The 21955-nt window shown below is 36.8% G+C and overlaps 2 protein-coding genes across 2 annotated transcripts; one reads left to right on the top strand and one right to left on the bottom strand.

The window, feature by feature from the left end:
- Positions 1 to 101: 101 nt before the first annotated feature.
- On the top strand, positions 102 to 6154 carry LOC113316820 (auxin-responsive protein IAA9-like). Its single transcript, XM_026564968.1, has 5 exons — positions 102 to 172; positions 4587 to 4717; positions 4926 to 5055; positions 5929 to 5990; positions 6123 to 6154. Exons 1-5 carry the CDS (start codon positions 102 to 104, stop codon positions 6152 to 6154), a joined length of 426 nt encoding a protein of 141 aa, XP_026420753.1.
- Positions 6155 to 10648: 4494 nt separating this feature from the next.
- Positions 10649 to 11797, bottom strand: LOC113316821 (F-box/kelch-repeat protein At3g23880-like). Its single transcript, XM_026564970.1, has one exon. It carries the CDS (start codon positions 11795 to 11797, stop codon positions 10649 to 10651), a length of 1149 nt encoding a protein of 382 aa, XP_026420755.1.
- Positions 11798 to 21955: the final 10158 nt, after the last annotated feature.

Here is a 21955-nt window from a genome sequence, read left to right on the forward strand (position 1 = left end):
ACTTGAAATAATCCATAAAACCCATAAGTTGTATGATCTTTAGAGAGACCGATAGAAATACTTGCTAGGGTTTGAGATATGGTGATGAAAATCAGGGGGAAATGGGGGTTTTGTTTGTTGAGGAAGAGAGTAAAGTTGGGAATGAAAAAGATAAAAAAGAGAGCTTTGTTAGGTGGGATTGGGATTGAGAGATGACAAAAATGGTTTGTTATCTTCGCCCAAGTTAAAAATGAGTGCTCACGCTAAAACCAATGCCAATTCCGGATTTAGGTCCATTTGGATCGGGACAGAGACACGTAGAAATTAAGAATGATTTTTTGGGACCATGGTTTTTTTTGGGGACTAGAATTTTATTTTGGATAAAGGCATTAGAAGTAATTTTAGGTCACCCCATATCTAGTTATTTATTTAATACTTAATCTATCCTCTTAATTAATTTTAGGTTATGATTAGTGAATGATTTATTTAAAAACAGTTAGTGAGATTAAATTAAAAGATGGGTTTATTATTAGTTGAGTAGAATTATTGAGAGAGTAGAGTTAGAGAAGATGAAGGAGAAAAACATGGAAAATAATTTTTTTTTTTTTCCAATTCACTAAGTTTGAGTATTCAAATGATGAAAACTCATCTGATTCTTCATCTCCATCCTCTCCTAGAATATTTGTTAATCTTCAAAATGATCCAGATTTGAACTGGATTTTGAACAGTTCGGTTACTTTATACGAAGAACAAGTAACCGAACTCATCTGAAGCTGTAGTTCGGTTGCCCTGTGAGATGAACAAGTACCCGAACTCATCTGAAAGTGTAGTTCGGTTACTTGTTCCAAACACGCAGGTTACCGAGCTCTCAAATAATAGAATGTCTAGGAGTTACAGCGTTATGTTCGGTTGGTTCTCAACAACCGAACTTTGGTGTACAAGGTTCGGTTGGTTCGCAAACTGCATGCACTTTTGATCTAACCGAACTTTACGTAATATAAGAGTATATAAGTTTACAAAGTTCGGTTCTTTCGCAAACTTGAACCTAACAGCTAACCAATCGAACTCTGAGTTCGGTTTCTGCGATAAAATTGTGAAGTTACCGAACTTAACAAACAAAAAAAATGTGAAGTTCCAGCGTCTATTGGCTAAGTTCGGTTACTTTGTAGTTTTAAAAGTTTTTGCGATCAAACCGAACTCTATTGGCTAAGTTCGGTTATTTTGGAACTCAACAAAGTGGCCACAACAACACAGTTCGGTTAGACTGGATTTGTTTTTTTCGGTTCCAAGGGTGGAGTTCAGTTACTTAGTAGTTTTAATTTTTTTTGCGAAACAACCGAACAGAGAGTTCGGTGACTTAGTTTTAAATCCAATAAAACCGAATTGTTCTTCGTGTTCTTCATTTTCAAGAAGTTCGGTTAGTAAACTAGGGTTTTTTGGAAAATCGGCCTAACCGAACATGGCTCTGTAAATCCTATTAAAACCTTATTTTGATGATTTCTATTTGATTGAAGCAATCAAAATCAAATTAAAGTGAAGGGTTTGTTGGAAAATACCTCCGGAGTGGTCCCATGGCAGAATCAAGTTGCGGCTGGCGTCTTTTATACTCGATAAAATTATTATGTAACCGAACTTAATTGTAATTGCATTGATGTTGTTACATTTCCTAAATAGGCGGTGGCGGCGATGGTGGTAATCGGTGGTTGGTGGTGGTGATAATCGGAGGTAGTGGTGGTAATCGGCGGTGGTGGGCGGCGGCGGTGGTGGTGGTAATTGGTAATTGGTGGTGGTGATAATCGGAGGTGGTGGTGGTGGTAATCGACGGTGGTGGGAAGTGGTGGTGGGAGGAGGTGGTGGTTATATATATATGTGGTTATTAGGTTGGTTTTAAATTAAATTAGGTTAAGGGTAGGTTAGTCATTTCAACGTTTTAGGACGCCCCTTATCACTATAGGGAAGGTGGCCTAATAAAACCATGGTCCCCTCAAAAAAACCATGGTCCCTAAAAGATCATTCGAAATTAACATTTAATCCCATATTAGTTGGGCTTTAGACACTCTAGTCATGCGCCCTCAAGCCTAGTACTAGGAGGTCCAAATCTACCAAATGTAGAACGAGTTAATCCTTTTCCAAACTATTCAGTCCAAAATGAATTTTTTAGATGACAAAAGTAACCTTCGTACAAAATCAAGAGTAGTTTGTTCCTAATCCTAGGTAATTCATTTCTTCTCTCTTCTCGTTTCTGAAATGAATTAGGTTTCGTCGACGGAAAAACCTGAAAGCAAGTCTCAACAAGTTTTGGTATAAATCAGTGGAGTTAGAATTCATAAATTGAGTCTAAGAAAACGTTAATCGATTTAATCTCCATCTTCAAACCAAAATCTGAGTATCAATGCCTGAATCCGACATCATCAACATTTGTTCTCGAAGAATTAGCTGAAACTGTATGAAAGATAGAAGAAATCACCAACAACAATTGCAACAAAAATGTTTAGGAATAACAATTATTGATAGAGTTCCAATTTTTCTTCGTCTTCATCATCGATTAGGTTTTCTGCTACTCCATATTTGAGTCATCATTTTAATGGAAATGATTGTCGACGGATTTGTTAGATGAGATATAAAGAAAGGTAAGCGACGAGCATATATTGTTGATACATTAGTTCTTGTAATCATTCCTACCAATTTTGATTTTCTTTATGTGATTTATTATCTCTTTCGTAGATTTTGGGGTTCGAGATTCGGTAGGTTTGGATACTTTAGTCAGATTTAATATTTGTATTAGATGTTTTGGTTTAAGAATCAAGCACAGGTCAGATTGAAAATGCTTAGACATTAATTGAGAGGTTTAGCTTTAAAAACCCCTGTTTGTTATCTTTTTAGGTTTTGATTTTACAATTCACTTCTTATTTATAAATTTCAAGTGAAAATCTTGCAAAGAACATAAATATATTGCAAATTTAGGGTGTTATTGGAGAGATTTTGAAAGACATAATTTCAATGAAATAAAATGATCTGATTTTATTTTTTTCTTAAATCATAAATTTGGATGATTAATTACCAAATTGTCACAAAATAGAACTAAGGCTATCCATTTGTGTTGGTTACTGCCTCACATGGATTAGGATTTACTTGCAAAACTAAGAATCTGTGCAAGCAGAACATGTATGTGGGGGTATTCCCCTGATTCCGGCAGCTGAAACATGAAACTGTCAGCTTAATTACTAGACATACCTAGGGATAGATTTCAGTGTAAAACAATGCTCCTATAGATAATATCTTGTAACTCTTCATCCCTCTACTCGATAACTTTCTATGTTGATTGATGATGCACTTTTATATGTTATTGCATATTTGTCAAGGTGGACTCGAGGATGACCCAGTTTTGGCCATGTAGGTGCTAGCAGCTTTGACTGTGGGCCACCTAAACTAGGTCATTACTCATTTATGTACATTATATTTCTTCATTATACTTGGTTAAGAAATGTCCAGTTGTCCTACACACTGAATTCATCTGCTCAATATAGCTCGTTTCAATTAGTATGTCAATTTCTTTCCTCAGCTGTTGGGATATAGGATGTGTTTTGATGAGAGAGTGGTCCTAAATCTTGTTTTGGTCGAGTTTAATTGCAAACATTTTAAACAACTATCAACAAACATTTTAGACAGTATAATTAAAGATACGCTCATCAATGTTAATTATGTCGTACGTGCAAACTTTGTACACACAAGCAGTAGCTAGTAAACTACATCTGCAGTAACACTAAAAGCAATAAAACTAAAAGCAATAAACAAATAGTATGTGTTTGTTTGCCGTTATGGTCAGTATAAAAAAGTAACGGCCTAGAGCTTAAAAGTACTAGAAGAAAGAAGAGTGTAGTAGTAAAATAAAGACTACAGGGTGGTCAGATTTGGAAGGGGAGGTACGTTTTTCATTTTGACTCACAGTTGGTATAGTCTCTGACAACTCTATCTTTGTGCCATGGTGTTGGTGGTTATTTCTGAGGGTAGGGGTCGTTACCATTTGCATATTATTGATAGATTTCTACTTTCTTGCATTCAGAATAGATGACCCCCCCCCCCCACACCCACCACCTTAAGACAACTTAAATTCTTCATTCTCCCCTTGGATTGATAGTCAATCGCATAACAGAGACAGACATGCATATGAAATGTAAATGTAAAAGCTATCATCTTCCTTTTCTCTTCTTTCCATAGTTACACATCCAGTCGTTTTCTTACAAAAGATTTCTTATCTCTATTTATCTGCAAGAATCGAATACTATATATGTTGGTGTACATAGTTGTACACTTGTTGATTGCCAATGTGTACATAATTGTATACCAGTTGATTTTTATTTCTATGAGAATAGTATCATGTATAAAGGTATTAATAAGGAGAATTTGTTAGTTGATCATGGGAATAGGGTCTGTCCTTTTTGACAGTCCTTTCAGTTCTAAGTCTTGGTCTTTTTGGTAACATTCTTTAGCAATTGGTACTGCTAGCTACATTCTTAATTTTTAGTTTAAGTTACAACAAAATGGAGTTTTATATAAGTGGATTTGGTTTACCACGAAGCTAGTTACTGACCTTCCTCGCATGACAGGGCCCAGGCCGTTGGTTGGCTGCCAATACGGTCATTCCGGAAAAATACATTAGCGAGTACTACAAAGACCAGCGAGGAAGTAGATGGAAAACCTGGTTCCAGTGCTTTGTATGTCAAGATCAGCATGGATGGTGCCCCTTATCTGCGAAAGTTGGACTTGAGAACTTACTAAGAGTATTAGGAGCTATATTTTTCTCTTGACAAGATGTTCAACTGCTTCATTATTGGTAAATTATTTTGTATTCCCGACTGCAAGAACCTTAAACCTAGTATTTAATTTTTGACACTTCAAAAGCCTTTGTTATCATGGATTGATGATTTTTTTTCTGAATGCCTCAGGTCAATGTGGGCCGCATGGGGCTCCTGGTAGAGAAAACAAGCATATGGATTTTCTACATGGATCAGAATATGTTCTAGCGTATGAGGATAAGGATGGCGATTGGAAGCAAGTGGGAGATGTGCCTTGGGAGTAAGACTCTGTTTTCTGTTTGTTACTTCTTATGGTTGCTTTAGTTTTAATTTGAAGGGGGTGTCATGAATCCAATGTGAGCATAGGAAAGACTTTTTAGTAGACATGTTTTCCCTGATGCAAAGCAACACAAACTTTCTAGATTTGTTTCATTTTCAGTTGCCACAGCTTGAACAGTTGATTAATTAATCCAAATGATGTGACTTAGGAATTTTATTGAGTTAGAGACTTGGTAATGTCTTGAAAGAAATGATGTATAACACAGAAACTCTGAATGTATGTTTGCACACGAAAACATTTATTTTTGAGTTGTGGCATATGCTTAGTCCACTTTGTTCATTTTAAGTCTGGTCATAAAACTATCGTCAGCACAAGCTCTAAAACCGTTACAGTAAAAAAAACAAGTTTATTAGTTGTGTGCACCCTATTCTACCATTTCTTTCCCAAGATTTATTTTAGGTGAGATTCGTTGTGTATGATTTCATTGCTTAAAATGACTTGCAGCCCAATTTTAACCCGTATCTAATTTTTTATATATGGAAAGTGGAGTTCCAATCTCTTTCGATAAAAGTCACTGAATAGAGCTCCAACGACAGATAAGTTTTCTGATTTAGCATATGATGGGTTGGATTTTCAACGTGTACATAATTGTACACCTGTTAATTTTCAATGTGCACAAAGTTGTACACCTGTTGAGATTTTGTTAGTATTCATTCAAATGTGGGATAATGCTACCGAGAACCTTAATATGAGCAATGTGACAGTTCATACTTCATACTTTATATGAGCATATATGTGTATTTTGAATATTGCACTTCTTAATAATCGGTACAAGTTGCGTTCCTAAGTTAATGTCTCAGAGTGTTATTGCAGATGTGTGGCAGTAGTTAAAAAAATGAACCATGGTGATGTCAGTGCTGATGATTATGAGACAGGTGAGAGAAGATCTGATCTGTTCTTTCCATTTTTTTTTGTAGTTGGCATTTCGAGAAAAAAGATTCTTTGCAATTACTTCAAAATTTCTGGTTTTGAGTCTGGATAACAATCGTGTTATTTTTATTGTGCAGGCCGAGGCTATGCAAGATTCAGAGATTCATAACATTCTATCCGATCTAGTCATGAGACAGGCATGTGAACCATCAATAGTCACCTAACTTCAAACCTAAATGAAGTTACTCATCATTTGCTAGATTTGTACTTAACATGCTAGATGATCTCAAGGGGCTCGTATAGATTCACATATAGTTTATTGATATCAGAGCTTAGGCATCTGGATACTGATACATGCTAAGTGAGACAAAAAAATGTAGCACCTGATATTTTTTGAGATAGTGTTTTTATTGACATAGGAGCTTGTTGTGGTGTGTTCATTGGGTATTTTATGTAAGGAAATATGTGAGCCAATGTTGTTAGTGATTTTTAACGTGTACGTAGTTGTACACCTGTTTATTATCAATGTGTTCATAGTTGTACACCTGTTTATTGTTAATGTGTACATAGTTGTACACATGATGATTATTAATAGTTTTTCTTGTTCAAGTTTAATTTTGCATAAAGTATTAGATTATGTTAATATCGCATTTCGGTAGTGACATGTAGCTGCAATTTCAGAAATAGGAACCAAGTGATGCTTCCAACCGTTGGGACATTTTAACTCATTTTTGAATACAACAACTCTGATTAATAATCAGAGTTGATGTTGGTCTTTGTCAAAATGAGACAAAAATGTAGCACCTGATATTCTATGAGATAATGTTGTCATTGACATATAAGAGCTTGTTGTGGTGTGTTCATTGGAAGTGTACTTTATGTAAGGCAATACGTGAGTGAAAACTGTTAGTGTACATTGTTGTACACCTGTTTTAATGTGTACATAATTGTACACTTGTTTATTGTTAATGTGTACATAGTTGTACATATGATGTTTAATAATAGTTTTTCTTGTTCAAGTTTAATTTCGCATAAAGTACCAGATTACGTTAACATCGACATTCAGTAGTAACATGTAGCTGCAATTTCAGAAATAGGGAACCAAGTGATGCTTTCAGCTGTTAGGACATTTTAACTCATTCTTTGGTATGTATGGTTTCTTAGTATATGAACATAAATTTGATATGTTATATGAACATAAATCACATTTTAAAAGGGTGATTGAATGGTTACCATATCTTGCTTCTTGGTAAGCTTTCTGTAGGAGCATGGCACATTATAGCTTGAGTTTAATTACAACTGTTTCATTTTATCTCCGTGTATGCTTGAGCTTGTCTGATAACAAAATGTTGCAGAACAATTATTCTCAGTTCTTGTTAGTTGTTGGTCTTGCCTGGAAAATGGTGTACTCTTTATCCAACATGTGTAGATAGTTGTATACATGATTATTGTTAATGTGTACATAGCTGTACACATGTTGACTCTTTTTGATGCTGACCATAGTTTTTGAATTATGAAGCCATTGACCTGACTTTCAATTTATGATTACGGTCGAAATCTGGACTTCAATCTTATACATTTGGGGTGACTTATGGGAAGACACAACCTGAATCTTGTGTTGTATATGTTTCTTTTCGATGGAATTTACAAAGAACATCTTAACGACATGTATGTAACTGCTTGGTTCTTTGTTATCTATACAAAGTGGTGCATACTCTTTTGTTTTAATACATCGTATTTGGATACAGATGCGCATGTGGTGATAAAATCTACAATGTTTTCAACAATCAACTTCCTGCGGCTCTAGAAAATTTGATAAGAAACTCACGATGGCGAACGTATGAAAGATAATTACTGAAGCAGATGATTACCAATCACATCTTATCACCTCTGAACAAGTTTATCAATGTCTCATTGAATCTTCGTTAGTTTCTATTAGAGGTCATGTAGAGTAGTTGATGCAATATGCATTGCAGAGGTAGTAGTTGATGCAATATGCATTACTTTAACTCAATGTCTATATTCCTTGTCAAACATGGTTGTACGCACTAGTGTAAATTAATATTTTTTAAAAATGAAAATTTTATAGTCATAAGGGTACTCTTTTTGTAGATTTCGGAAAGAGCTTTCCGAATATATAAAATTTGTAAATTTTGGATAAGCGATTCGAAAGATAAATTGTTTTTTAATAATTTATATACTATTTAAAATTGCTGACATCATGTTTGGACTAAACTTCAAATATTTGGACTAAATTGTAATAAGGGTTATTAGTGTATTTTTACATATTTTGGACTAATTTGTACCTAGTTGACTGGGGCCGGACTAAATCGTACAATTGGACTGGGTTTTGGACTAAACCATATTTTTTCCCAGAAACACTGACACTGGGATAAGTTTATCTTGGGGAGATTCTCGGTGAAGAGTAACTATCAAATTTAAAATACTAGAATAATCAAGATCCATACAAATTTCAAAATTTCAACAAAGATTTCTGGCCGATTCCGACCTAGTCAACCAAGAATTCTGGCAAATTTAGGCCAAATTCCGTTTCTGCGAAATCGAGCATTTCGCTACCTTGAATGCCATAACCAAAATTTCCAGTGGAATCTCGGTCATCTGGTCGAAATTGACTACATTGGCTAAAACCACTATAATGGGTCTTGTTCATTCCGGGTACCTCCAAAATCGGACACGATAAAATGCAAGCCCAGGTCCTCATTTAGTTGATATGGAACTGGACCTGATAAATGCCTAGACCCTTCGAATCCTGGTACCCGTTGAATCTCTAAAATTAATTATAATTTTTGCTAAATTACTCTTATCATTTTTATTATTCGTCTCGGCTCGGCGGTTATTCGCTAGGAACTGGTTTGTTATATCTACGTAAGTGTTCTAACTGAAGATTAAATCAAAAAAGAAAAATATCAAACCAAAACTAGACAAAAAACTTTAAATTATGGGTAAAATTAACAAACAAGTGGCAAATACTGTACCGATGGGAAATATTCGAAAGGACCCGAAAATTTATCGATCCTTAACGGGTCTTCCGGTCGAGGACTAATATTGCTAATGGGTCCAATTTTATGTTCGGAATCGGTCTCGGTACATTTAAAACCGATTCGGGTCCAGGTACCCATTGACAATCCTACACTTGGATATTTTTGTGATAGTCACCTAACTGCTAATGAGGTACCCGTTTATTAGAGAGCGTACTGATTTCCATCTGGTCTTATATGAATTTTGATACCCTCTTCTAATCTCCTATTAGCAACCATGATACTTGTTAACACATGTTACGAAGCTGAGTTTAGGGAATAGTAAATCAGAAAATTGTTGACAAGCAGTATAATTCCCATAAAATAATAGCATCCGGGCTGACAAAATTTATTTATGGCGTTATTAAACTATCACAAGTTGTACCTTAATTTATTAATAATAGATAAAATAATTATTAATTTTCGTTTCCACTAATAATTTATTGATTTATCAAAATATTATTTATTCTGAAACATGTAACCGAACGGCTTTTGTTAACTTGTATGCCCGTATGCATGTTAAGGTTTAATAAAGAATTATTTTATTGTTTTGGAAATTGTATTTTTTTGTCTTATTCTACTAGAAATTGGGTTTTTTTTGCACTAAAAACAACAAATTGTGTTCCCAATGCAAAGAAATTATTGTTTTCAATGCAACAAAACAAACAAATCTTATTTCGGATGCAAATTTTTTTTGTTTAGTGAACCTTAACATGTATATGGGTATACAAATTAACAAGACCCTCGAACAAAATATAGCATTGTACATTCCTCATTGTGCATATTATTATGGGTAAGTTAATGGATATCTATCCTATTAGACACTTATCATTAATTGATGCAAAATTTGATGGATTCAATACAACATCTATGGCGTCCATTAATGATAAGCTATCAAAGCTCCAAAGTAGTGAATTTTATTGGATTAGGAAACAATACGAAAAACTCTTCTAATGTTAAGAAAAATTAAACATCGTATTCAACGTGGCATAAATATCAAGAAAATTCAGCAACAAATTGAATTATTCTTAACAAAACTAACATAAATATAAAAACTAATTTGATACAAGTTAGAGAGTTACTAATTTATATATATCACAAGGAATCTCTAGAAAGTTTAAATTTTAATTTAGCACGATGTACCTAATTTGGGACGTGCAAAATTTATTAATATATCGCGGATTAATTCAATAAAGGATTCTGCTGATTTTTCTTTTTTTTTGTTTACAGGGACATGTCAGTCGATGTTGGATAGCTAAATAGATTATGGAACATGATATAAATTAATAGGGTTCCCAAATTGCAGGCTAGATCCAGTGGTTTGTCCGGCCCATAAAAATTACAGAAATTCTTAGGTGTTCATCTAGAACTACGGTAAAAATTAACCCCAAATGAGGTGCTGGGACCCACCCACTATGGGGCGGGACAGGCGGGAAGTTCATCTCCATGGAACAAATTTTCGGAATGATAATCACAATGACAATGAAGTACCAACATATAAACCAAACCCAATAGACCAAACAAACTGACGTTGGATTATTTTTTTAAGCTTATAAGACATAACATTTGTAACTACCTAAAACATCTTTTCAATGAAGAATATAGTATACAAAAATTCAATGAAGCTAAATGAATAAATTACGATTGCAAGTTAGTGAAACCAAGTTCTCCGCGTAACTCTTCATTTCCACGCTAGAAAATTTATCATCGGTACCATTGATATTCAGCCTCCTGATTCTATCGTTCTCTTGGTCGTATAAAAATAAATGCTCCAGGAACTGTATTAGAATCTCACCGCTATCGAAAGACCAATGGAACTCTAAGAAATAAGGATGCTCAGTAATTCCTACTTGCCTAGTGGTGAATTGCTTGGTCCAAGATTCTGTCACTCCATAATTTTGCATAACCCATACATCAACTTGAACATCAGGGACACCACAAACTAAGCAAAGGGAATCTCCCAACACTTTGAGCTTGAGGTCACAACTACCATCTGGATGTAGCATTATAGATTCTTCTGGTAAAGGCAAATTCATGTACGTCTCACTGCTCAAATCAAAAGCAACTATTAGCTTGGTCGGTTTGGAGAAATCGCCGATGGCCGTAGTACCCAACCAATGAAGAACACCATTAAGATCCAAACCTTCGTAATAAAAATCACAAATGGTGCTGGCATTGACTCTTCTCCATTCATCTGATCCCAACGTGTATACATAAACTTCATCCCGATCTATATGTACAAACTTGTAGTTATTTATTCTGCTACTGTAACCAAATCCATAACCTTTAGTAACTGGCCAAGGCACACAGCTTGGTAGTATAATTTTCTGAGATTCTTTAGTATATGGGTTCCAGAGAATCAGTGTACGATTCCCATTAAAGTTTAAACAAAGCAAGCCATTACAAGATGCAAACATCTTAATGTAAAAACAAGTATTTAAAAGTTCTCCCTTCACTGGATCGTCCATTGGAACTGCTCCTTCACGCTTGCATGTGCTTGACGACGACGATGATGAGGACGCTGATAATAGGGATGCATAGTCTATCGAATAAAACATACCTTTATCGAGCCATCGGTTGGTATTTCTGATCATGATGAGTCTAGGTCTTTTTTCCGTAAGACTAAGGTGATCCTTGGCAAATTTAGGACTACAAATTAATGTATACCAACTCTTGCATACGGACTTGAAACGGAAGATGGATTTCACTGGTAACCTTAACAGTATTTTTTCTTCGACCTCTCGGGGAAGGCTTGACATTGTTGCTTTCTTCATTACGGAACTAGGGTTTAAAGATTATACCAGAAATTTATGTGTTTACCATTTTGGGGAGAAATTTTTTGATGGAGGCGTTTTGTGAAGGGGACATGGGGGATCGATGATACGTTGACACATGCACTTGATATTTATGTTTCCAAAAATACCAACACCAATTAAGAGCAAGTCTTATGGTTTCGTGGAAAAATCATGGAATGTCAAGTCCAGTAGCTTCCAAGTTGAGGTCTTCTACAAAAAATCCACGCAGGGTTCCATGATTTCGTGGAAGGGTATGTGGAATCCATAGAAACGCTAATAAGAATAGCGTAAAACACTATTATGAATAGCGCGCTAAAAGACGAAAAATGTTAATAAGAATAGCGTTGAGCTCTATTCTTAATAGCACTAAGCGCTATTAATAATAGAGTTTTTTTTTTATCGATAGATTTAAGATGAGATGTTGAAAATCTAACGGCTGAGAAAAAAAAAACTCTATTCTTAATAGCACAAGATAGCGCTAATCTTAATATATAGCTCCACTTAGTGCTATTAAGAATAGCGTTTCTACTATTCCACCACTACACTTGCACTTCCATTTACAATTCCAAGTGCTGAGATGGCGTGGAAACATAATTCATTAATATCAAGTGCATGTTTCAACATATCATTGGTCCCCATGCCTCCTTCAAAAAAACGCCCCATCAAAGATTTTCTCCATTTTCCATTTTTTTTTTTTGGTATACAAAAAGGGAGAAAACAAAAGCTAACTGTTAGCTGCGCACCAGAGGGCAGCTATATTAGCTGGAATAGAAAGATTAGTCCATTCAGCTTGGACTTTGTGAGCTAAAGCATACGCTGCCAGAGAGTTGGCTGATTTTGGTACGTAATTGAACTTGCAGTGAAGAAAAAGAGCCGCATGTCTTTTGATATCATCTCTAATTTTCCAGAGTTTCTAAGGGGAAGTTCTTGAAGTTCCGTTCAGACTGCAGACGACCACCTGAGGAAAATTTTCTCCATTTTCGGTCTCAAACGTTTTATGTAAAAGACAAAGTTGAGCCTGCATGCTATCGACTTAGCCCGCAATAGTCCAAAGCATTTTTTTTTTCACGGGCCACGATATCCAGGTCTAATCCAGCAAGTTTCATGGGGAAAGCATTCCATCCAAAGCGTTGTTGCTTCTTTTTTGCAACGAGTAGGGAATTAGGGATCAAAGATATACGTGAAATAACTTGGTTCACGAAAGATATCCTCGGAAACTTAGCTCTTCACCATTCCTTTAACGAAAGATATCTCCATGTTTTGCTTTTATACGACAGAGTTGGCCCCGCTTGCTACGGGCCTAGCCCGCCAAAGTACGAACAATTTTTCTTTTATTTTGGACGGGCCTGAGCATCTGATCAGGTTAAAGTATTTACCGTGAGAGTGGCCAGGAAGAATCTAACCATCCGGGTTGAAGTATTTACGGTCAAGAAAAATCCAACTCTCAACCTTCAATTCTGAATGACTGGTTAATTTATCAACCTGACAACCTTGATAAGGGTGATCAGAAGACATTAAAGTGGGGTAAGGTGATGAATCCACTGCAAGATAAATCAAGTGACATAGATTTTAGTTTGTACAAAACCTGTGAATCATTGGGAGCCATGTCTGGGGTTTGTCCATCATCTTATATATCCCGGCAGAGGCGAAGCCAAATAAGGCCATGTGAGGTCACAACTTCTCCCGCTTGCTTCTTTTTTTTTAGGTAGATGGAAGAGTAATTATTGATGCACAAGCCAGATACGTACTAGGGTTTGGAAATCACTTTTGGTTTTTAAGGTTTTTTTCTGTGTGAAAATTTCAAAGTTATCCTGCAATTTGAAGAATACTTATTCTTCTGGCATGTCTGGTGCAGGTCGCTCATTTTGGTTTATCTCGTCTGAAGCATCACAAGTAGTCCACTGCTGGAACGGTAATCCTCTATGAACTGCAAAACTCGCTCAGGATCTTATCTGAGCTACATATTTTCGTTTTGTTAGAGTAGTAAGACTGTAAGACTATGGGAGCTCTTTGAGGTGACAAACGCATAATTCATGTTTGTTGATGATGAACTGCAGGCTGAGTGGATGGCACCAGAAGTTTTACGAAACGAACCATCCAACGAAAAGTAAGAAAAATCTTGTATTACAGTTCACTTCTATTAGTATTTGATGACCGTTCACTTGCGGGATAGCTTTACTTCATGGTAATATTCCAGTCCTAACGTGTCTCTTTCTACTTGCAGGTGTGATGTGTGTACGGTTTTGGTGTGATATTGTGGGAATTAACCACGCTGCGTATGCCATGGAGTGGGATGAACCTAATGCAAGTAGTCGGATGGTCTGCAAAAAAGATTGAATTTAGCTGTTGGTTCATTCGAAGTAAGAGCCAATTCTAAAAGGTCGAGGATGGTCTGTCTGTTGATGTAGAAGATACTCTATTCTGATGATACTACGCTAAGCGTAGAGGATACTGAGAAGTTGTTTATTCAATTACAAGTAGGAAAAGAAAACAAAAAGGCAAAAGAAATTTGTAAGAAAAGAAGAAGAGAAAACAACAAAAGGAGAGAAGAAGGAAATAAAAGGATGAAATGTTGTTTGTTTCTGTGTTTTGGAAATGGAGCTGACCAGCTTCACAATTGTATACATGGTATTATTGTAATTGTCTAAAGAGTGGGAAGCTGCACACATCGAAGTGTCCTTCAATACTCCTATTCTTTCTTACTTTTCCCCTTTATAGCTTTCTTATTTACTCAAATGTTTAGATTCAGTGCAGTTACAGTGGGCAGGTCTTATGGTTTACATATCCAAGATATTTTCCCAAGGCATAGGCATAATCCACGCTTTCTGACTTGCCACTTTCATAACTGGATATCCTACAGTTTTGGAGGGATGCCAAGTAATATAACTCGTTTCCACCCCCCCTAAAACACCAGAAATAGTACCTACAACCTGACAGACATGGTGTCTTGCTGTAATGCTGAAACCTGCGCCATGGTTTCCAAAAGCTGCACCATCACAGCTGAAAAGCACATACTCATTTCCAGGAGCACACCAAAAGCATTATACAATAGATTAAACCATTTGGAATACAGATTATTCTTCAGTAACATAGACAGAAAAACCGGCAGAATTCATCAGAGAGAGGAGCATCCCCAAACCAAAAGACTTGCTATTTGCACAATTTTGGCGGCATCCCCTGGCAGTCATGCCTGGGTTTGCCCATCTTATAACACGTGTTTAAACTAGCAGGTTTCCCTAGAAACAAACAAATTAATAGGTACTTACATTTCTCTCAACATTTTGAACTTGTTTTTGACTCGAAAGCTGAAAGTAGGTTCATCCTAAGCCTTTACACGTTGAAGACAGTGGTTTTGGAACCGAGAAGCATGCTAATAGACCATGGGGGAGATGGTAATGCCATATCCTCAAGGCCATGCTTGCAAAAGTTTACGCATTAAAGGGGTTTGAAATCCTGCCAAAGATTCCATTTCGACCACCTAAACTCACATCCAAGCAGCTTTTGAAGGTCAAACCAATACATGAAATGCGAATTATACCATTGTCATTCGCATATATGCTAACCTGAAATATAAGATCAACTAAGCTAGTATATACGGAAGACACAGCAAATGCAACTGAGCTAGTAGAGGCTAACAATGCAGCTTGGGATCTAGCTAAATCAAAGTTAAAACCATTGGATAAAAATTTACACAACTGTGGCACTAGGCATCAAGAATGCCAAAATTCAATGAATAAATTACGGTTACAAGTTAGTGAAACTAAGCTCTCCACGTAACTTTTCGATATCACGCGATTCAAATTATCATCGGTACTATTAAAGTCATCGTCGGTACCATTGATATTCAGCAACCTAACTCTGTCATTCTCTTGGTCGTATAAAAAGAATAGTTGCTGAACCTGTATTAGAATCTCACCGTTATCAAAAGACCAATGGAATCTTAAGTGATAAGGATGTCTAGTAATTTCTTCTTGCTTAGTGGTGAATTGCTTGGTCCAAGATTCTGTCACTCCATAATTTTGCATAACCCATGCATCAACTCGACCACGGAGACCAAAAACTTAGCAAAGGGAATCTCCCAACACTTTGAGCTCGAGGAAACCATTACCATCTGGATCTGGTGTTATAGTTTCTTCTGGAAAAGGAAAATTCATGTATGTCTCGTTGCTTAAATCAAAAACAACTATTAGTTGAGTCAGTCCGGGGCGGGTGGCCACAGTACCCAACCAATGAAGAACACCATTAAGATGCAAACCTTCATCAGCAAAATCACAAGTGGTGGTTGTATTGACTCTTCTCCAAATATCTGATCCCAACGTATATACGTAAACTCCTTTCCAATCTATATGTACAAACTTGTAGTTATTTATTCTGCTATCGTAACCAAATCCATAACCTTCATTAGCTGGCCAACCCAGACAGCTTGGTAATATGATTTTCTTAGATTCTTTATAGTATATGGGTTCCAAAGAATCAGTGTACGATCCCCATTAAGGTTTAAGCAAAGCAAGCCATTACAAGCAAGCATCTTAGTGTGGAAACGATCAGCAATTAAAACGTCTCCCTTCATCGGATCATCCAATAAGACTGCTCCTTCACACTTGCATGTGCTTGACGACGATGGCGATGAGGATGCTGATAATATTGATGCATGATCTATGGAATAAAACATACCTTTATCGATCCATAGGTTGGTATTTCTCATCATGATCAATCTAGGGTTTTTGTTGGTAAGATTAAAGCGATCTTTGACGAATTTAGGACTACAAAGTAACGTATACCAACTCTTGCATACGGACTTGAAATGTAAGATAGATTTCGCTGGTAACCTTAACAAAATATCTTCTTCAATCTCTTGGGGAATGCTTGATATAGTTGCTTTCTTCATTGCAAGGAGGAAACTAGGGTCTGAAGATTATACGAGAAATTTACTTGTGTCTTCTTCGGAATCTACGTAGTATTGGCAAAGTTGGCCCGCACGCTGTCTACATAGCCCGCAAAAGTCCAAAACAAACTTTTTTGATGGGCCGCGACATCGAAGCCTAATCCTTAGTGGTCTGAGGCATCTCAAAATGGTAACTGGTGAGGACCTTCCAAACTGGCAAACTCATTTGCTTATTATTGTTTCCCTACAGCACAGTTTACTAGAGACGGTAACTATTCATAAAAATCTAAAGGATTCTTTGGCCAATCTAGATGTTGATACCTCCAATGTTTTTGGGAAAACTTTACGAATTTGAAAATCCCATGTTAAGCATACAAACGGCTAGTCATGCTCAGCTGAGTTAGTCACAAGAAGTTGCACAACTGCACTAGTCTTTAGCCAATCTGTTCGGTCTTTTAAGTTAGCTATTTACTAGTTCCCTGTTGAATATGTTTCTACAAATCTATAACTGACTATGTAATCTCTGGCAATAAATAAAGATCAAATCTCCACAATCAAACTGTGGAAGAATTCACCCAAATACTTTTTCTAACTTGGTGTCAACCTTGATCCAAGCCACTTTCCACACATACATCAGAAAACCCTAAACAAAAAAAGAAAACCCTAATTATCAAAAATGACAGACACTACAAACAACCTCCGCCAAGTACTAATCCACCATCTAGTTACCCTCAAACACACTGAGACGAATCATTTACTATGGAAGGCATAATGTAAACCTATCCCAAAGGGTCATGATCTCACAGGTTTTATAGATGGAAGCAAACAAAAACCAGCTAGAACTTTACCAGAGAGTGAAGATATAAATCCTGCTTTTACTGCGTATGAGCATCAAGACGCCCTGATAGTTGGATGGTTGAAATTCAAGTTTAACCCCTGAAGTCTTAAGTACGCTTGCACGGTGGAGAGGATGGACATAGATACTTTTTATTCTCATCTACAGACCTTTGATTTGCGGATCAAGCACCAACTTTCATTTTTGCAGACACCCATTGTTAATGTAGCATCATCCAGCTCGACTTCATCAGGGAGAGGTGATCAAAGGAGATTCAACAATCAGAATAGAGGGTCTTATCAGTCCAACAACAACCATTCAAATCGTCGCGATCAGCCTCAAAGGATCGATCAATTTGAAGAACCATATCAGATTTGCAAGAAGAAAGGTCACAAAGGTGACATATGTTGGTTTCGTTATGATAAACCTAACAATAACAATCGAAAGGACCCAGCGGCTTATATTTCCTTACCTGGAGGATATCAAGGCAATCAGTGGGTGACCGACACAGGAGCCACACATCACATGACTGCAGACATGGGAAACTTAACAATACCACATGAGTATGATGAACTGAACAGGTTCAGGCTGGCAATGGTAATACACTTAACATAGCAAATATTGGCGATGTTTCTTTCACATATAAGTCTAGAGCATTCCAATTAAATAATATTTACCATGTCCCTCAAATTCAAACCAACTCACTATCTGTTTCACAGTTCTGTAAGGATAACAATGTATTCTTTGAGTTTCACACCTCTTACTTTGTTGTGAAGGACAAGAGCTCGGGAATAACGTTGCTGCGAGGGAACAAATGGAATGGGCTTTACATCTTTGAAGGAGTTCAGAAGATAACCGCTCCATCAAATTCCAAAGCATATATCTCAGCTTTCCCGTTGTGACACCAAACTTAGGTCATCCTATTCTACGTATTGTTTCCAAAGATTGTCATCAGTTTTCTTTACCTGTTTCCAATAAAAAATTCGACTATTGTCACTCTTGTCACATAAGCAAGAGCAAGAAATTACCTTTCCCTTTTAGTAGCATTGTTTATGATAAGCCTTTGAGCTTAGTTGTTTCAGACATTTGGGTCTCTCCGAATCTATCTAGAAATGGTTTTAAATACTACATGCTTATTATGGATGATTTTAAATGGGTCTTTCCTCTAGTCCAGCGTTCATATGTTGTAGAAACTTTCATTCATTTTCATAAACAGGTTGAAAATTAACTGATCATAATATCAATGATTTATAATATAAGAAGCTGCTTATCTCAACGACTCAAGAATACAACACAGATTCTCTTGTCCACATACATCACCTCAGAATGGTCATGCTGAGCGTACAATTCGTCATGTTACGAAATCTGGATTAGCGCTATTATATCATGCTCATATTCCAGTGTCTTTTTGGTCAGATGCTTTTACCACAACATGTTACCTCATTAACAGACTACCTAAATCCAACTCAGAAAATAAAACTCCATTGGAACTTCTTTTTCACAAGAAACCAAAGTATACATTCCTGAAAGTCTTTGGGTGTTTGGCATATCCATGTCTTAGGAAGTATAACTCTGATAAACTTAAACCAAGGTCACTTACTTGTGTTTTTCAGGATATAGCAGTGCACATAAAGGTTACATTTATCTCCATAGGCAAACAAATCACATATATATTTCACGGCCTGTGCGTTTTGAAGAAAGCTCACTCCCGTTCCAGCAAGCGCAGCCCTGTAATCCTCGACGCACTCATGGTATGGATCCTACTGATACTAGTGTATTGATTTCTCCACCATTTAGACGTTGTACATTGCCAGATTCTCAGGTTGCAGCAGTGCTGCCATCACCAACATCAAGTCTGTCTCCTGTACAACAACTACCAGTGAATTATGATGTACCAGATTCACCAAGTATCACTCCTTTATATGGAAGTATTGCACCAACACAATAGTCGCAGGAGGATGCACAAGCCTCATCTGAGTCAGCATCAACATCAAGTTCTCCACGGCATAGTGATACGTTGACTGCAGCAGACATCATAACCCATCCAATGGTGACACGTGCTAAGTCTGGCATCACTAAACCAATCCAGAGGTTGTGTTTAACTGCTTCCAATCATCCACTTCCAGAATCTGATTTTATGGAACCTACGTGCTTTACTGAAGCGAACATGAATCCTAAGTGGAGAGCTTTTATGGATGTACAAATCAATGCGCTGATTCGCAATGGGACTTACTCTTTGGTCAAGTATGAAAAGGGAATGAATGTTGTTGGTTCTAAATGGGTTTTCAGGGTGAAGAAGAATCCAGATGGTAGCATTTAACGTTATAAAGCTCGATTGGTGGCCAAGAGTTTCAATCAACAACAAGGGATTGATTACGGAGAAACTTTCAGTCTCGTTATCAAACCATGCACCATACGTCTAGTTTTGTCAATCGCTGTAATGAACAACTGGCAGCTGAAACAACTTTATGTGGAAAATGCGTTTTTACATGGGCAGTTGGAAGAAGGTGTCTACATGAAGCATCCATCCGGCTATGTCGACCCTAACTATCCAGATTATGTCTATAAATTGGATAAGTCCTTGTATGGACTCAAGCAGGCTCCTCGTGCCTGGTTTTCTAAACTTAGTAGTTACTTGGTTTCGCTAGGTTTCAAAGCATCTGTGGCTGACAACTCTCTTTTTATTCTACAAACTTCAGATGCAATCACATATGTATTGGTGTTATGTTGATGACATTATTGTCACAAGATCCAACACATCTCAGATTACAAAGCTTATCTAGGATCTCGGTGTTGCGTTTGCTCTCAAAGATATGGGGGAACTGCCGTTCTTCTTGGGTGTCGAAGTTCTAAGGCAGGGTTCAGGTTTAGTTCTAACACAACGCAAGTATATCACAAATTTGCTCAGAAAAGCGAAACTTGATGGGGTTAAGCCTGTGTGCAGTCCATTACTTCCAAATGTGAAAGTTTGCAAACAAGGCACATAAAAGTTTGTTGATCCGACGCTTCATCGAAGTGTTGTTGGTGCACTTCAATATCTACATCTGACAAGGCCTGATATTTTTGTGGCAGTAAATAAGGTTTGCCAATATATGCATGACCCTTACATAGAGCATTGGGATCTTGTTAAACGCATTGTACGTTATCTCAAGAGCATTGTGGACTTTGGTTTGCATCTTAAACCATCTCAAGACTTCTCTCTTCATGCATACTCCTACGCAGACTGGGCTGGCAATCCAGATGATCGCAGATCAACTAGTGGATATTGTGTGTATTTTGGAAGAAATTTAATCTCCTGGAGTGCAAGGAAACACAAGACGGTTTCAAAATTATCAACAGAAGCTGAATACAGAGGTGTAGCCATTGCCACATCAGAATTAATTTGGATACAATCATTACTTCAAGAGCTTGGGGTCAAAGAATCCACACCTATCCTGTGGTGTGATAACTTAGGTGCAACATATCTCACTTCGAATCCTGTTTTCCATGCGCGAACTAAACACATAGAGATAGATTATCACTTTGTCAGGAAGAGAGTTGCTAACAAGCAGCTGCATGTTCGCTTCATCAGTTCAAAGGATCAGCTGGCAGATATATTCACGAAAGGATTGTCTTCACCAAGGTTTCAGTTTTTACGCTCCAAGTTGCACATTCGTCAACTACAGTACAACTTGAGGGGAGGTGTTAAGCATACAAACGGATAGTCATGCTCAGCTGAGTTAGTCAGAGGAAGTTGCACAACTGCACTAGTCTTTAGCCAATCTGTTCGGTCTTTTAAGTTATCTATTTACTAGTTCCCTGTTGAATAGGTTTCTACAAATGCGTAACTGACTATGTAATCTCTGGCTATAAATAAAGATCAAATCTCCAAAATCAAACTGTGGAAGAATTCACCCAAATACCTTTTTCTAACTTCTCACAAATAATAAACCAATCTATGTTTATGGAAACGCTTAATTGAATGACGTTCTTGCAACTAATTTAAGATAATCTGGATTCTGAAACCTCTGGATATACCATAGAGCATTTATTCTTTCATTGTTATTTTCATTATTTCTAAACCCTCGGCCTCGTTCATGAATATTCACTCCAATGCCAGTTTTAAAGATTATTATATGTATTGGTCTAATGATAAAATCCCAGTATATGGATTCAGTGCACTTTGCACATCTAGCACACTTTTGGAGGAACCTTGAAGTCTTGCCTAGGTTCGTTCATCTTATACACCAAGCAATGGCGAAACCAAATAATAAAGGGACAACTTTCCCCCTTGCTAACTGCTCCTAGAAACTAGATAGCTAGCATTTTAATCTTCTATATCTACAAATATGTAGAGAAATGTTGTATTTTCATCTGTGGGTATATATATGCACACAAAGGGGAGAGGAAAGAAGCACAGGAATGTCTTTGTACAGAT

The sequence above is a fragment of the Papaver somniferum genome, chromosome 10 (assembly GCF_003573695.1).
Source record: "Papaver somniferum cultivar HN1 chromosome 10, ASM357369v1, whole genome shotgun sequence".
NCBI classification, from domain to species: domain Eukaryota; kingdom Viridiplantae; phylum Streptophyta; class Magnoliopsida; order Ranunculales; family Papaveraceae; genus Papaver; species Papaver somniferum.